Here is a 12,646-nt window from a genome sequence, read left to right as displayed (position 1 = left end):
GGTGATGGTGGAGGCAGAGGTACAGGAGAACTACTCACCTGAGTGTCATGAGTGCATGTACATGGGCACAACACCACTGGGACTTGAGGATAAAAGTCTGAAGAAGATTTGCCAATGCTACAACGGCAAGCCACGTTTTGTCACCCTGTATGATACCCATGGCCACATTCCCGTCTACTCAGCCTACACCTTTAAGCACTCTGACGGCACCAAAAAGGTTAATGTGCCCTAGATGTATGAGCCACAGGTATTTTTACAGACTCCTGTGTCTAACAGGATCTCTGCAACCTTGCCTTGTGCTCGTGCCTACAGATGAATGAATCAGTTACACTGTCATTGGCTACAGTAACAACTCTATGGCCTTTGTGCAAATAGAATGAATAGTGAGAAATATACTGTTGTGTTAAGAATGTGCATCTAAAGAGAGATTCCATGAGGGTCCACTGGCTGTGATTCCTTGAGTACAACTATTCTGCTTTCCTTACTAATCCTCAGCTCTCTATCAGCTCTCCACAGTGTCTGATTTTGGGGAGATGCAGCCATTTCCTCAAGGCGACCTCCATCGCAGTTTTAAGGATGCTCAGGCGGTGCTGGAAGACTACTCCAACACTGTGAACTTTGAGCATGGCCACCTGAACCCTGACGAGCACCAGTCTGGCCACAACGACAAGGCAGCCACTTACACCTTGACCAACGTGGTGCCTCAGGTCCGGGAGTTCAACATCGGCCTCTGGAAGACCCACGAGCACACCATCCGCCACCACCTCAACAACTACTGCCGCAGCACCGCCTTCGTGGTTACTGGTGTCACCACTTCCGGGAACATGATCCGTCGCCACAACATTGACCGCGTGGCTGTCCCAGTCTACTTGTGTTCAGGCCTACTGCTGCATCGACTACGACCACAACGCGCCCTTTGAGGAGGGCTCCAAGTGGCCCATGGACTCAATGAGAAAGAGAGGCCTGAGGTGGTGGAGATATCTGTTCAGCAGCTGGATAACTTCCTCAAGAGTGTCACCTTTGTGGACAAGACCTTTCAGATCTTCTATGATAACTGTGTGCAACCTGATAATGGCCTGCACATGCCTTGACACTATACTTAAAATTATGTGTTGTGTGATTTACTTGACCTGTAATGTAATGTAATGAATAAGGAGGTAAATCAGATGTGTTGTCTTTCATAAATACTTGCGGTTCGCTTCATCCATTTCTTTTCTCTCAGGTATATCATGATCTTTCGCCTCATATATCGAATGTATAGCCTCACTCACTCACTCACTCACTCACTCACTCACTCACTCACTCCCTCACACATTCTCCTTTGTCTCTGATACCAGTCTATACCATGGAAGTTCTTGTGTGCGTTATCTGTCTGTGGTTTTGTGCTAACCTACTATTACCACTGCCTTGCCACTGAAACTCACCTGATGTTGAAGGCCATTTGTTCTCCACAAAGAGAGATTAGAGAGCAGGTTTTACATTTTACAGCATTTTAAGCGTAAGTGGAGGAGAGAGGAAAGACTGAGATGACAAGACAAAAAAGAGGGTTAATGGCAGAATGCTTTGCACAGGAGGGTTCCACACAGCTCAGTGTAATTGGTCCTCTCTGTAGATTGTAGTGTTCCATGAGAGTGGTCTTATGATAGGTGACAGCCAATTCAAGGCCTGTCATACTCTGATTTGACAATCCAAGGAATTGAATGAAAGGCAGCATTCAAGAATATGTGAAAATGTGATATACTGCCTAGAACGTGACGTAATCCTATAGTTTATAGAGTACCACAGTATGAGTCATAATACCCATAAAACTTAGCAGTCAAACACGGAAATGATTCCAATAACTTTTACACCATTAATGTTTTCCATATGGGATTTTCGAAACACTTAAAATAAGGGTGTGTTTCGTGTAGGCTAACCCTGGTGTGACATTTTGATAACAGTGTATATCCCTCTCGGACAAGATGATTTTTATCGATATACTTGCTTGTATTTATCCCCCCAAATAGAAATGCTAATTAGCTGTTAATCTGGCTATCACATGACAAATCCCATGATGATCTGGACGAGACTCTGGATTATCTCTGGATTAACTAGCTAACTTTAGTAATGAATAATTGGCTAAATTTGTTTAAATTGATAATTCTGTATTTGTATTTGTATTTATTATGGATCCCCATTAGCCATACTCTAAATACTCTTCCTGGGGTCTGGTAAAATTAAGGCATATATACCATTTTTAAAACATTACAATACATTCATAACAGATTTCACAACACACTAAATGTGAACTGTCTTCGGCAAGTTTTACATTTACACAATACCTGTTAGCATAGGTGTCAGCTAGAGATGACGTGCAGGAGTTTGTAGTCCTGCATGATGTCTACTTTGATGCTAATTATAATTTTAGAATTTGAGAGCAAATAGAGCTGAATATATTGATAAAAGTCATCTTGTCCGAGAGAGATGTCACACCAGGGAAAGTCTACATGAAACACAGACCTTGTTTGAAGTGGTTCTAAAATCCCCTATGGGAAAAATTATACCGGAAAAAACGATTGGAACTGTTTCAGCGGATGATCGCTAGGTTTTATGTGTATTATGACATGTCCTCCAGTGGTGGTCGGTGCTGTTTAAGATTTTTTTTCATGAGCATGACCTTATTTTTATTACAGCATATTGGATGACTGTAATTCATATTCGATTCACCCAGTTCAATGTAACATCGATAGTGTCACAAACATCGTCAGGGAAATGACCGGACCAAGGTGCAGCGTGGTGAGCGTACATTTTTCTTTATTAAGAATGTCGCCAACAAAACAAGACACACCAAAAACAAACGTGGAGCTTACTAGGGCTATACAGGCCACTAACAAAGACAACTACCCACAACTAAGGTGGCAAAACAGGCTGCCTAAGTATGATTCCCAATCAGAGACAACGATAGACAGCTGCCTCTGATTGGGAATCACACTCGGCCAAACACACAGAAATACAAAACATAGAATGCCCACCCCACATCACACACTGACCTAACCAAATAGAGAAATAAAACGTCTCTCTAAGGTCAGGGCGTGACAGATAGGTTTAGGCTACTACATGATACTCAAATTTCCCTATAGTCATCATTAGGTTGCTACAACCTAGCCTGTGAATGAAAGTTTACAATATAGGTGCACAGGTCGAGAGAAATTTGAGTAATCAAGGGGACAGACAGTGAGCGACACATTCAATACCACCTTGCACACTCTTGCCTGCATCTAGCTAATCTAGGTTTTAATCATTAGTTTAATAGTTGCAAACGAGGGTTTCTGTTGAACAAATTCAGGTATGTTTATCCCCGTTTTGTTCCGTTTACTTCCATTTAGAACGTTTCTCAACAGAATCGGCGGAATTAATACACCCCTGATCCCATGCAAACACAGTTCACTTTCATAGCAGCCACATACAAACAGCATGATCACTTTGATTGTTGTAGCTATATTTCCTTCTCGCATCTACACACTCTCCTCCTCTCAACTTTTCCCTTTGGTTGTGGACTTCAGTACATAACATATCAGCTGTCTGTGACCAGTTGAAAAAACCTTTCCAAGTGAAACCTTCATATCATAACTGCTAACCGCTACACACAGCCTATATAAATATAGCTAGCTCTCTCTCTCTTGCTTCTCCTTCATTTTTGAAGAAATTAATTTGTTCAAAACTGTTCAATTATTCTCTTTCTCTCTCTTTGAGTCAAATAGGCACCACATTTTATGCACTGCAGTGTTAACTATCTGTAGCTTATGCTTTAATTACTAGATTCATACTCTGATCATTTGATTGGGTGCACAAACATGTCAGTTCAGGCTGCAAGAGCTCTGATAGGTTTGAGGATGTCCTCCCGAAGTTGTCATAATTACTGTGTAAGTCTATGGAAGGGGTGAAAGCCATGAGCCTCCTAGCTTTTGTATTGAAGTCGATGTACCCAGAGGAGGATGGAAACTAGCTGTCCTCTGGCTACACCATGGTGCTACCCTACAGAGTGCTGTTGAGACTACTGTAGACCTTCAAAACAATGTGTTTCAATAAACTATTTGGTGGCGTGAATATATTGAGTACAGGTATTTTTTTTTGAATGTTTCACTATTGTTATGAAATTCCCTGAGGATGATCCTCCCCTTCTTTTTCTGAGGAGCCTCCACTGGCATCCACTGTGGGGCTCTATAGCCTCCCCAGTGAGTGTACTACCTCCTCTGCCAAGACAACACTGAGCTCACTAAGCTGGGACTGAACAGGCTGCCACCAGGTGCTGAGGGTAGGCAACAACACATCTGCCACGCTGACCCTCAAAATAGGGGGCCCTCAGGGGTGGGTGCTTAGTCCCCTCGTGTACTCCCTGTTCACCCACAACCGCGTGGCCGCTCACAACTCCAACACCATCATTAAGTTTGCAGACGACACGACGGTGGTTGGCCTGTTCACTGACGATGATGAGACAGCCTATAGGGAGGAGGTCAGTAACTTGGCAGTGTAGTGCCTGGACAACAACCTCTCTCCAATGTCAGCAAGACAAAGGAGCTGGTGGACTACAGGAAACAGAGGGCAGAGCATGCCCCCATCCACATCGATGGGGCTGTCGTGGAGTGAGTCAAGATCTTCAAGTTCCTCAGTATCCACATCACTAAGGATTTATCATGATCCACGCACACCAACACAGTGGTGAAGATGGCACAACAACGCCTCTTCTCCCTCAGGAGGCTGAAAAGATTTGGCATGGGACCTTAGATCTTTAAAAAGTTATACAACTGCACTATTGAGAGCATCTTGACCGGCTGCATCACCGCTTGGTATGGCAACTACTTGGCATCTGACCGCAAGGCGCTACAGAGTGTAGTGCGGACGGCCCAGTATATCGCTGGGGCCGGGTTCCTGCTAAATAGTTAGTTCAATAGTTAACCAATAGCTACCAGGACTATCTGCATTGACCTTTTTTGCTTTAACTCTTTTGACTCATCAAATAGGCTGCTGCTACTGTTTATTATCTATCCTGTTGCCTAGTCACTTTATCCCTACCTATATGTACATATCTACCTCAATTACCTCATATCCCTGCACATCTACTCGGTACTGGTACCCCGTGTACATAGCCAGGTTATCGTTACTCATTGTGTATTTATTTTTCTTTCTCTCTGCATTGTTGAGAAGTAAGCGTTTCACTGTTAGTCTACACCTGTTGTTTATGAAGCATGTGACAAATACAATTTGATTTGATTTGATTTAACAAGGTCTTTATGGCCTTTATGCTTGGTCAAGTCCTGCTCAGGCTGTTCCTCTTAAAGTTCCCCCTAAACTGCTAGATTGATGGTAGCAGTGGGGATAGTCACTCAGGCTGACATTTATTACTGTGTCCTTGTCTGCGTTGGGCTTTGTGTGTGGGTTGCTTCTCTGCTAGAGGTTAAAGTGACCTGGCCTCCTTGTATGTTAGGGTACTACTGCTATATTCTATTATTCCTTCACCACTTATATTCTTATATTTTCAGCTGTAAAAGTTACAGTAAATTCGCATAAGGCTTTGCTGATTGGACAATAGGGAACAGACCAACGCCTATTCTTGTTATTCACTCACAACACAAATTGGTTGGATAGCAGATCCCTCTGTCACATTATTTTACTCACTTTGCATATCTGGTCTGTGGCATTTAAATTCTAACTCTACACCTGGTCTTTCATTTCACTCTCCTGCAGTCGTTCTGGTAAGAGCCATGCAATTCTCTCCGGGCTGTTTGGTGTTGGTGTTCTCCCTTTTCCATAGTGCACCTAGAGCTCCGGCCACTGTGGTTGAGGACTTCAACCATGTAGAACGATGCAAGGATTCCTTATACATGGGAACCCCACCACGGGGAATCATTGATGCCAAACTGAAGAAGATCTGTCAGCGCTATGCAGACAAGCCACGCTTCGTGACCCTGTACGACCCTCAGAAACGAATCCCCGTCTACTCAGCCTACTCCTTCAAGAAGACAGAGGGAGACCGGCGCGTGGACTACCCCTGGATGTATGAGCCACAGGTCAGTCAAATGCATTTTTGCTGTTGTTGTGAGTCTTAAATGTTATGTTATACGTGTTTTCTATCTGAAAATGATGGTAATGTGAAGTCCCTATTTTGCAGTGACAGGAGTTGAAATGTTATAGCTGTTAACTGATTTATCATAGCCCTTCATTGAACAGTGTATAGCTTCTTTCCCTTTGTTACTATGTAGTCTACAATCGTGTGAGTGATATGCTGATCCTTCTCCCCTCTCTCTCCAGCTGGCAGAGGTTGATGGCAATGGAAACATGCTACCCTTCCCTACCGGCTACCTGCACATGAAGTTTGAGGACAGCCAGGCAGTGCTGGATGACTACTCTGACGTGGTACTGTATGAACGTGGCCACCTGAACCCAGACCAGCACCAGTCTGACCCTCATGACCGTGCCTCCACTTACACCCTGACCAACGTGGTGCCAGAGATCAGAGAGTTCAACATTGGGCCGTGGCGTGAGCATGAGGAGCGCATCCGTGTCCGCCTCAACAACTACTGCCGTGGCACCGCCTTCATCGTCACAGGGGTGACCACTACAGGTCACATGATTCGCCGGAACAACCAGGACCGCGTGGCCATCCCTGAGGACGTGTGGACTGCCTACTGCTGCACTGACTATGACCGCAACGCCCCCCACGATGTCCGCATCCGCTTCCCCTCCCAGGCTGCCCTGGCCAAGAACGCCAAGGAGGGCAACACAGTCCACGAGATAACTGTCCAGGACTTGGAGAACTTCCTGAAGACCCGGATGGACGTGGACCAGAACCTGCAGCTCTTCTATGACAACTGCATCTCCCCCTCTCCCCTCCCTCTGTACCTCCACCACACCATCTAAAAGCTCCCCAGCAGCTACCATACACACCTACTCTGTGTGCTCTGTGTATCTTAAATGTGTATGCTCAGTGCGCTAGTAGTTTTTATAATGATTAAATATGATGTACACTGGCAGTTTGTTAAAAGTTTTGTACTTGTAACAGAACATTCATAGCATTTTGTCATGCTTTGGATATGCTTTTATTATCTAAGATCTGCTTTGCAAATTACTTCTGTTGTAGCGTAGGGTAATTGTCCCTTCAAATTACTTATGTTGTAACGTAAGCTAATTGTCCCTCCAAATTAATTCTGTTGTAGCGTAGGCTAATTGTCCTTCCAATTGACTTCTGTTGTCGCGTAGGCTAATTGTCCCTCTATTTTCTGTATTTGTAGCACTCTTTTTAACTGCAATTGGCTTTGCCTTTATCTGTCCCCTTATAAAACAGCTCAGTGGCATTCAAATACAATGGTTTAGTGTGTCAACCATTCTTGGAGAGGTGTTATCTGCTCATAGTTGGAAAGTGGTTGTAAAATGGACTATACCATCAAAGGCTGTAAAGAGTGTATCTTCTTTGAATAAAACAAATTAGTTCTCTGACAGGTGTCATGTTTTACTGTTTCAACCAGTCACACAGAATGCTACAGTATAAAACCAACATTTCAGGTCACAATTATGAAAAACGTATTATTACAGTTATGAACACATCTTTTCATACATGTTTTGGGTTTACAGTCCCCATTCTCCAATCATAGTAGCTTTATTATGGTTATTACTGTGTTATTATGTATAACCTGTTCAGGTTAGTGATAGTTAGCATCAGAGTACAGGAACATTATGTATCAGGTCGTTTTCCCTTTACTCCATGAACTAATCCAAAACTACTGTTTCCAAAGAGAAGGTCCTGCACACTTTTAGGACAGGTTTTTTTCCTTACCATGTGACTTGGCTCTAATTTATGCCTCATAATTAATTTACCTCTCAGATTACTCTGATTGACACATTAAAAATCGTCCTCCAAAATGTGCCCATAGCTCAGACAGCCCAACCATCCTCTCAGAACATGTTGAGCTGTGTGGTCATTAAACTAAGTGTTTGTGCGCATGGGTGAATTTGAATGAATGGTGTCTGAGTGGATGCAGTATAGCAATTTTTACATGAACTTTCTCGTAAACTAGAGCCACTCATATCTTCTATTACTTTTATTACTTGTTCTTTTTTATTTGACTTGACTTTTATTGTTATTGATTAATGTACTGCATTGTTGAGGGAGCTAGCGCATAATTATTTTGATGCACCTTTTATACCTGCTGTAAACAAATTAAACTTGATTTTATTTGATGATGAGAAAGGCCTCTCCTTATTAGGCGCCTACAGTTCTCAGTGCTTTTGAACATGTGACTCGTATAAGTTTCCCCACTGGATGTGGGAATGGTTAGAACTGGGAGCATCAGGCTTACAGGTGAGTCCCGGCCAATCCTGTAACATTGCTTTGCATGGGAAAGAGCCATTAATAAGTTTAGTGAAAGTAACGCTAACACTGACAGACTGCTAAATCCTGATGAGACTGACAGACTGCAGAATCAGTGACAGAGGAGTGTGAAGGTATCAGAGCAGTATTAAATACAGGGATATTTCTTTAGAGCATGAGGTCAACTTGGCGGCTGTCTTGGTATGCTATTCTGAGTATGTTCCTGTGGGTGCCCTGGGCCTGGTGTGGTGTGGTGGAGGACTTTGACCATGTGGAGCACTGTAAGGACTATATGTACATGGGCATACCACCACGGGGCTACCTGGCGGGCAGCAACCTGAAGAAGATCTGCCAGATCCTGGAGGACAACCCCCGATTCGTCACCCTCTATGACCCCCGCAGACACATGCCCCTCTACTCTGCCTACACCTTCAAACGGTCTGACGGGGAGAAGAGCATGGACCAGCCCTGGATGTACGAACCACAGGTGAGTTGAGGTCTGAGGACAGAGGGAAGGTAAGGGAAGTTAATCATTGTAACAACTGTGTTTTTTTCCCAGTGTGAGAATTCACATGTCTGTAACTACAATTACGTTCTCATATGAAGGAGACTAGTCTGGTACCTTAGATATGGACTTGAACGATATTCAAAAACTGAAGCTCACTGTCTTGATCAGAGAATGAGTGAGCCTTTGTTTTTCGCATATCTTCCTTTAGTAATAGCATGAATTACCGCAATAAATATAGAGCTCTTTAATTTCACCTAATCACAAAAGTAGGTTATAATTTAAAGATAATCTCTCTCTCTCTTTCTAGCTGGCCTCCAGTAAATCCAGCAGTAATATGGAGGTCTACCCACAGCCGGCTCAGATGCACATGCGTCTCATGGACAGTCAGGCGGTGCTGGAGGACTTTACAGACGTGCCCCAGTATGTGCGTGGCCAACTGAACCCAGACCAGCACCAGTTGGAGCCCCTCGACAAGGCAGCCACCTACACCCTGTCCAACGTGGTGCCTCAGATCAGAGAGTTCAACACTGGCCCCTGGGCCCAGCACGAGGACCGTATCAGACGACGTCTCAACAACTACTGCCGCGGCAATGCCTATGTCATCACGGGAGTTACCTCGGCCGGGAACATGATTCGGCGAGACAACCAGGACCGTGTGGGCATCCCAGAGTACATGTGGACGGCCTACTGCTGTCCAGACTACGACCACAATGCCCCCTACCTAGAGCGCTACCGCTTTCCTGTGTTTGGGGCCTATGGTCTGAATAATAGGGTCAACAATGCTGTGGTGGAGGTGCCTATCAAGACCCTAGAGACGTTTCTGAAGGGACGGATGGACGTGGACAAGAACTACCAGATTTTCTACAATGACTGTGTGCCTGATGACATGTAGCCATACTAGAAAACGTTTTGTCTATAGCTGTAATGGTGACGGACATAAAAGCAAGGTTTTAGTATTGTGGGATCAAATGGTATATGGTGTGGATGTATTTATTCATACATACACTAGAGGGAGCTTCTGTCAAACTTCTACGTTTACATTGTAGTTACTGGCCCAACGCTCTTAACCACTAGGCTACCTGCAATCCACTACTTCTGTGGTAATTTTCTTTTTTGGGGGGGGGGGGTAAAAGAAACTTGACCTGTATTTTGTCTACATTTTACTGTCAATAAATGCAAGTAGACTGACACAACTATGTCATTTCATTCACTTTAGTAACCAGAACCAAGAATGTAGGTCAGTGGACAGGAAGGGGTTTTAAATGCATCCCATTGGCAGCATTGACCGGACAAAAGGATTTTAGATGCTTCTCATTTTTTTCATTGCTAAGTGGTTCGTATTTGGTTCCTCTGTCCTTATTGGCACATGCAATTTTTTTGCGTCTAAAAAAATCCCTAAAGCTATATGAATAGGTCTCTATTTTTACAACTGCAGGTCACCCCTAAACAATAAAAAGACATATGCTACACCTATAGCCAATTTTCACTCCTGGATTAGGAGAGTGTGGTATATTGAGCCATTTTTTTACTTTCAGCATCACTACATCAAGGGAAATATAGTATTATTTCTAACAAAGATATCTACATATATTTCAGGATGTTGGGTATCCCTGGAAATAATCAGAATTCATGTAAACATAACAGTTCTGAAAACATACCGTGCCCCCAAAAAGTTGTCTCTTGGCACAATTTACCCCGGGTATGAGGTAAGTTGAGCATAGGGACAGGGTAAATTGAGCCACCTTGGGGTAAGTTGGTGTGGTGTCCTGTGACAGTGGGCGATGGTAGGTCAAAGTTTAATTCATGGAATGGGGGTGTGGTATATTGTATATCTTAAATGTATGCGTCACACCCTGGCAGGGAGGATCTGTGACTAAAATGGCTCAATTACCAGACTACGCCAGTTTCTGTTTAATACAGGGAACACTTCAACCAGTGAAATGCTGCGTTCAAAACAACTGAGAACTCGTAACTGGGAAATCTCTGACTTCCGACTTCAGTGCGTTCAAGACAACTGGGAACTCGAAGAAAAAAAAAGGAGCTCCGACTGTGAAAATTCGTTTTTAACGGACATCCAACTCAGAATTCCAAGATGGGAACTCTTTCTAGAGCTCTGACTTTCCAACCTCAAGATCACTGACTGATTCGACCTTGTTTTTTTCAGGGTTCCCAGTTGTCTTGAAAGCACCATAAGACACACAGGTTTGTGATGACAGGCCACCAACTGGATTGGGTCATGAGCAATACAATGGACCAGGCAAAACTATATCAACAATACCATTTTATTACAAAGATCTTTCAGTTACAACATTCCAAACCAACTGGCCATATTCTGTTTCAACTTTGCCAGTATAAATAACCACAGTCAATGATACATATGATGATGATACACACCCCTCTTGGAACAAGAACTACAAAATAAAAAACGACAGCCGACAACCCAAACTATTTTTAGGACGGATGCCACTACGTGCTAGCTCCAACCAGAGCTCTGTAGTTCAGACCTTTGGACGACAACTTGTATCTTGCACTCCAGCGCCTCGGACGTACTTGACCCAAACACAGGTGCACCAAAGGTTAAAAAGGAGGCAGAGGGCGTGAACTGCAATGAAAGAGAGAGTAGTTTAGGGATCCTCCAATTACAGGAGGATCATACAAAAAAGTGAATTCTATTAAGCACCGCAAATCTCAGAGTCAAAGTACACACATGCAATCAGCAATTATTAAGGCCAGTCATTGGTGAAAGCAAGCATAGATCTGTGAAAATTCAGTTAAATAGGAAAGCTAAAGTCCACCCTATGTCACATGCCTACATTCAGATATAGATATCTCTGTTCAATATCACTTACCCTATCAAAGGTAAAATGTATCAAAGGTAAAAGTACAAATTATTTCAAATTCCTTAATTTAAGCAAACCAAGATGGCAAAATGTTCCTATTTTTTTGTTGCAATGGGCACACTCCAACATTTAGACATTTAGACATAATTTACATAATGTAATTTATTGCGTTTAGTGAGTCCACCAGATCAGAGGCAGTGGGGATGATCAGGGATGTTCTATTGTTAAGTGTGTGAATTGGACCTTTTTCCTGACCTGCTAAGCAAAACCTAAATGTAACTAGTACTTTGGGTGTCAGGGAAAATGTATGGAGGAAAAAGTATAAAAGTAAAAAGTTGTAAAAAATATCGATAGTAAAGTAAAGTACACATTCCTCATAAAAATACATTTTTTATTTTATTTTACCGTTATTTTACCAGGTAAGTTGACTGAGAACACGTTCTCATTTGCAGCAACGACCTGGGGAATAGTTACAGGGGAGAGGAGGGGGATGAATGAGCCAATTGTAAACTGGGGATTATTAGGTGACCGTGATGGTTAAGGGCCAGATTGGGAATTTAGCCAGGACACCGGGGTTAACACCCCTACTCTTACGATAAGTGCCATGGGATCTTTAATGCCCTCAGAGAGTCAGGACACCCGTTTAACGTCCCATCCGAAAGACAGCACCCTACACAGAGCAGTGTCCAGAGCAGTGTACATAAGTACTTTACACCACTGATGGTTTCCTAGAAACTAGGTGTAGCCCAACTAACCCTTTGGCTCAATTTACACCAATTCTTCCCCCCTAAGGCGCCTGGTATATACCTGTATATTTATAGACTCTATAGGCCTATCTGTGATAAATTATTTTCCACACAAATAAAACAACAGAGAAAATATATTTATGCACAATAATCAATTAGGCATTTGAATCAATGTTCATTCAAAGCATATGGCAACCATTGCAAAGTA

At 43.2% G+C, this 12,646-nt stretch overlaps 2 protein-coding genes and 1 pseudogene across 2 annotated transcripts; all 3 read left to right on the top strand.

Annotated features, from left to right (window-relative positions):
- Positions 1–4: 4 nt before the first annotated feature.
- Positions 5–1,091, top strand: LOC139551865 (endonuclease domain-containing 1 protein-like; annotated as a pseudogene).
- Positions 1,092–5,709: 4,618 nt separating this feature from the next.
- On the top strand, positions 5,710–7,458 carry LOC139552459 (endonuclease domain-containing 1 protein). The gene is made up of 2 exons (XM_071364219.1): positions 5,710–6,047; positions 6,289–7,458. The coding sequence occupies exons 1-2, from the start codon at positions 5,742–5,744 to the stop codon at positions 6,895–6,897; spliced, it is 915 nt and encodes a 304-aa protein (XP_071220320.1). The 5' UTR covers positions 5,710–5,741; the 3' UTR covers positions 6,898–7,458.
- Positions 7,459–8,561: 1,103 nt separating this feature from the next.
- On the top strand, positions 8,562–9,873 carry LOC139551864 (endonuclease domain-containing 1 protein-like). The gene is made up of 2 exons (XM_071363216.1): positions 8,562–8,831; positions 9,160–9,873. The coding sequence occupies exons 1-2, from the start codon at positions 8,562–8,564 to the stop codon at positions 9,742–9,744; spliced, it is 855 nt and encodes a 284-aa protein (XP_071219317.1). The 3' UTR covers positions 9,745–9,873.
- The last annotated feature ends 2,773 nt before the right edge of the window (positions 9,874–12,646 follow it).

The sequence above is a fragment of the Salvelinus alpinus genome, chromosome 24, assembly GCF_045679555.1.
Source record: "Salvelinus alpinus chromosome 24, SLU_Salpinus.1, whole genome shotgun sequence".
Classification (NCBI taxonomy): Eukaryota; Metazoa; Chordata; class Actinopteri; order Salmoniformes; family Salmonidae; genus Salvelinus; species Salvelinus alpinus.
The sequence above is the reverse complement of the archived record's forward strand: the minus strand, read 5'-3'. Positions and strand labels throughout refer to the sequence as shown.